The sequence below is a fragment of the Micromesistius poutassou genome (assembly GCF_964030765.1).
Source record: "Micromesistius poutassou genome assembly, contig: SCAFFOLD_5973, whole genome shotgun sequence".
NCBI lineage: Eukaryota > Metazoa > Chordata > Actinopteri > Gadiformes > Gadidae > Micromesistius > Micromesistius poutassou.
In genome coordinates, this window is record NW_028177996.1 from 1 (window position 1) to 5,154 (window position 5,154).

The 5,154-nt window shown below is 43.4% G+C and overlaps 1 protein-coding gene across 1 annotated transcript; it reads left to right on the forward strand.

Moving 5' to 3' along the window:
- Positions 1 to 2,674: 2,674 nt before the first annotated feature.
- Positions 2,675 to 4,934, forward strand: LOC311374878 (elongin-C). Its single transcript, XM_084490628.1, has 4 exons — positions 2,675 to 2,776; positions 3,378 to 3,403; positions 3,694 to 3,837; positions 4,448 to 4,934. The coding sequence occupies exons 2-4, from the start codon at positions 3,400 to 3,402 to the stop codon at positions 4,636 to 4,638; spliced, it is 339 nt and encodes a 112-aa protein (XP_084346754.1). The 5' UTR covers positions 2,675 to 2,776; positions 3,378 to 3,399; the 3' UTR covers positions 4,639 to 4,934.
- Positions 4,935 to 5,154: the final 220 nt, after the last annotated feature.

Consider the following 5,154-nt stretch of genomic DNA (forward strand, 5'->3'; position numbering starts at 1 on the left):
TTATGTGCGTGTGTGTGTGTGTGGCTGGTGGCTGGTGGGGGGGGGGGGGGGGGGTGGAGGGGAGAGAGAGAGAGAGAGTGAGAAAGAGATATCAAATGATTTGTTTCTCTTCCTGGTCACAGTAAAAAAAAAAAAACGGGCGGAGGGGGGGAGGGAGGGGGGGGGAATAGGGGGCAGGAGGGGGTCAGGGTGCACAAGAACATTCTGGAACACAGCGTCAAAGCTCTGGTAAAGTTGTTATCACTCCAACAGCAGTATCAAAGGGGACCGACTGTGCCGAGCAGGTCGTGAGATCATATCCCCTTACACCTTTTGGACCGCTCATTAGGCCCCCCATTGTGTACAATATCAACTGAAATGGGAGGTATAAAATGTGTGTGTGTGTGGGGGGGGGGGGGGGGGGGGGGGAGTTCCTTGCTGTCTTCAGTGTCCAGGGACAGAATCTCAGGGTCATGGCGCAGCACAGGTTACAGGCACAGGGGGTTCCCTGATTGAATGAACGCCCGGGCTCAGATAACTGCTTGCCTCCATTTGAGGGTCTTCATGTTTCGGCGGTCATCAGTTTTGCCGGTATAAAAGAGCTTCAGCGAGGTTGAGGGCAAAGTCACATTCTGAACATGACTCTGACTGCCCTCTCTCTCTCTGCGATTCCGTGTCGGTGTTTCTCGACCCGTGGTACCACTGGTGGTACGCGTGGGTACTGCAGGCGGTACATGGGATTTTAATCTCGAACGAGACACATTTGCAAAGATAGAAGAAAATGATAGAGGTCAATGAAAATAAATATAATATAAATATTGTTCAGTAAATATAGTATTAGGGCTTGTTATAATTTAAAAAAATACTGTTATTCTGTGCATTCCATAATATGTTTTCCATGGTAATGTTTTCCATGTTTTGTGTTAATCGTGTTTGAAATAAACACAGTGCGGAGCATCGCAGGGATTTTCTTTCCAATGTTTCCGTCTGGCAATGGCCTCTTTCAGGAAGAGTGGTGTATAGAGGGGGCACTCTGGCACACAGTTAAAGGTTGGACACCAGTGATCTGTGTCACACACCTCTTCTCCTATAACACAGGAGGGACCTCTGTGACCTCTGGTGACACGTGTTCTTAAAGGGGCAGTGTGTAGGATTCAGTGCCATCTAGCGGCAGGGTTGCAGATTGCAACCAACTGAATACCCTCCCCCACCCCCACTCCCCTCCCCTCCTCCCTCTGTATAAAACGACGTAGGAGAAGCTATGATGGCCGCTATGTACTGGCCTGTGAGGTGCCAGTAGTTACTTCCAAAATTAGGTCATCGTCGACAACAGTGTTGGGTAAGCAAGTGTCAAGTGATATGGTTCCTTAATAGATCTATAAATGACTATTACGTTTGTAAATCTATAGGTCATATTTTACATGTTAGATAGCTATGTTCTCTCCAGAGCCATTTGTCCATTCTGGGCAACTGTAGAAATATAGCAGTGCACCATGGGGGGCCCGGTGGCAGAGAACCCGCTACGGAGATATAGGGGCTCATTCTAAGATAACACCAACCATGAGGTTTATAAACTAATGACAACACACTAATGAATATTGTATTTTATTTCTGCCAAGACCGTCATTACACCATTGTTAGATAAAGGCACAAATCACTAAAAGAAAATACCTTGAGAAATATCAATGTTTGCACCATAATGACAATTTATATAGAGCTTCAGTGTGTGTGTGTGTGTGTGTGTGTGTGTGTGTGTGTGTGTGTGTGTGTGTGTGTGTGTGTGTGTGTTATGGAACAGTAAATGATCTACTGTATGTCACGTTCAATCAGCACCTGTCCGTGTTTATCAAACCTACAGACGGAGTGGAACATAATCTAACACAACGTCGCCACCTGCTGGAAACGGGTCGCTTTGTCACCTTAGCTTATTAACCTTGGATATTCATACTAGTCACATTATAATTAATTTATATAGGTTAATCCAGTGTATGGCGTGCAGTAGATCGGAGTAGTAGATCATCGATAATCAACTTAGTATACAAGCAGTCAGACCCAATATGTCTGGCTGCAGCCTGTAGGACATGGATATCCACATCCAACTGCTACGGCATAATCGTCATAGGTTTTTATGCCAGCGATGATTTGGGTAAATTATGTCCCTTTTTAAACATCGATATAGTGGGAATTTTTTCATGATTAATTATTTTCCATGTACCTTGGTAAACGATACATTTTTACGATGTAATGGAAAGGTGGTCAGACGGGCCAGGTCATCAGTGTTGCCAGATTGGGCGGGGAATCTGGCCCAATTCCTCTGCTACCACAGTGGCTGGTACCACTACCACTTGATCACTTTACATTCTATTTACATTTCTGTTACTTATTGTATACATATTTGTACTTATATTTGTTACTTATTTTAACTTATTTCATTTTTTTTTAAATATCTATTTACTTTATATTGTATTGTTGCTGCTGTGTGTGTGTGTGTGTGTGTGTGTGTGTGTGTGTGTGTGTGTGTGTGTGTGTGTGTGTGTGTGTGTTGAGGTACTTAGTAAAAGAATTGTACTCTTGTCTACTTGTACAATAAGAATGTAATAAAAGTAATTCTGAATCTGAATCTGAATTTGGCCCAATCTGGCAACCCTATAAGTCATTTAATCGGCAGGAGGCGGGCCCGCAGGAACCACTCGAGGAGCGCAGCTGTTTATACCAGATTACTTCCGGGTGGGTGTAGCTTCGCTGCTAACGTTAGCCGTGACCACCGACACATTACTCCACCATCTCCTGTAGTGTGGTAAGAAACATACACAACGAACAACAGTGCCACCGAGTCAGTGATGTGCATTCTTAACATCGTGTGTGTGTATGGTGACTGTAAAGCGATTCTCTAATGAGCGATGGTGGCGTTTAAAACGCGGTGTTTAGTAATGTAGGCGTTAGCCGCCGGAGTTTTAGCCCCGGACTCAGCGGCTGTTCGGCGGTGGACTCTGTTTCGGTGACCCGGGGTCCGCCGCCGAGACACGGCGCACATAACCACCGCCACCGACATGTATCACCGGGGAGGGATCGGGGTTATGCGGTGTTTTGTTCCTTGAATTTCGGATGTTGGTGGGGACCGTACCCCGGTGGCATGCTGTACCGTGACGCGTTAGCAGGCCTGGCCGGTGTGCGTTCACCTAAACCCCATCGCCACTAAACTACAGTCTGTTAAACCCCATCTCCACGAAACTACAGTCTCCCATCTCCACTAAACTACAGTCTCCCATCTCCACTAAACTACAGTCTCCCATCTCCACTAAACTACAGTCTCCCATCTCCACTAAACTATAGTCTCCCATCTCCACTAAACGTTAAACCCAGTCACCCTAAACTACAGTCTCTGTTGCTTCTTGCAGGATCACAGAGCGCCAGCACAGAATGGGTAAGGATCAATGATTCTTTATTATTTTTTTATAATAATCTGTTTGTTACATATGAACCTCGTTTTCCTAATTGGAAACTGTGGCCTTTCCCACTATGCGGATATTTCACACAGACATTTAGCAGGGGGTAATTCTTCGGAAGTGCCTGCCATTCTACCTTGGCAAACAGTAGATTAACATGACAGGGAAGGGTTGAATGTCTGCCATTGGGGGCAACTTTCATTATTGCTATACAGAGTGGTTGTAATGTGACCTGTAGGCCACTCAACACTCTCCTTGTGTCTGACAGATGGGGAAGAGAAAACCTATGGTGGCTGCGAAGGCCCAGATGCCATGTATGTGAAGTTGATATCTTCTGATGGCCATGAATTTATTGTAAAAAGAGAACACGCATTGACATCCGGAACCATCAAAGCTATGTTGAGTGGACCAGGTGAGGATAACCAATGTTTTTTGTGAGCTGTGTTTTCTGAAAATGTATTTCGATGTCTTGCTATTCTAAAACTGTGTAGAATACTTGGGAGAAGACAAGTTTCCTAACCATCGTGCATTACATGTCTGATAACCAAAGGTATAGAAGTAGGATTGTATATTTGTCTGAGGATGGACTGCAGCAGTGAGCCTTCAGAATCGTCTGGCCTAAATCCGCAGGAGGATGGATGCTGATTTGATTGAGTCATAGCCTCTTGGATGGGCATGTCATCCACTGCAGCCATCCTTGCCCACAGCATGCATATTATTCTGTCTTCTGAAACTTCATAAAACAAATCTTGTTTGACGAGCCTACAATGGATCATTGTGTAGTAATACCCACTATTATAATTGTTTTTTTTAATACATGTGTGTGAATATATATTATTGGTATCAACGTTGCTTTTCCATGGTTAGTGTGTTGGTCATAGATTAAATTGCTTTACTACTACTAGCTGTATAGTATTAAAAAAAATAATATTGTGTAAGCATTGTAACTGCAGTGTTGATGGAACAGTTGGTTTAAGTATGAAAACTAAACTTCATGACTTTCATTTTCACTTCCTATGCAGGTCAATTTGCTGAGAATGAAACCAACGAAGTGAACTTCAGGGAGATCCCTTCCCATGTGCTGTCTAAGGTCTGCATGTATTTCACCTACAAGGTCCGCTACACCAATAGCTCCACGGAAATCCCAGAGTTCCCCATCGCTCCAGAGATCGCACTGGAACTGCTCATGGCTGCAAACTTTTTGGATTGTTAGAACGATACACAATGTAGCTGCTTAAAACAGTTTTAGATTTTTTTGACTATTTAACTTGTTTTGCAATGTTCAACCTATACGCAATTGATCTGTATTTCTCTGAAATTTAAAGATTTTCTTTTTGCACTCAATGGTTTCTGAATTTTATTGATAGAAATGTGTTTCTGGTTTTAAACGTAAAGGATGGAGATCGCAGTCTGTGCCCCATAATGTGACATGAAGAAAAATGGTTTCACCAAATACATAATTTCTCACCTGCTGAATTTCCCTCCAGGGATTATTAAAGGTTAATCTGATCTTGTCTCCAAATAAAACCTTTTCTGGTTAGTGCTTTGGTGCTATTGCGACCGTGATATATCTACTGGACGTTGTGACTCCTACATACACATTTTCTTGGAATTCTGAAACCCCACACATGCCTCTATGGACTGACTCATCGATACACAAACTTGCCATTTTGTTCGTAATTGCAAAAATAGAGATATAAATGTCAACATAATGCTATATAGCGGTATG

Excerpts from the sequence above, each read along its gene's own strand:
- LOC311374878 (XM_084490628.1), top strand. Across the intron at positions 3,838-4,447 it reads AGCTATGTTGAGTGGACCAG|GTCAATTTGCTGAGAATGAA; the intron begins GTGAGGATAACC and ends CTTCCTATGCAG.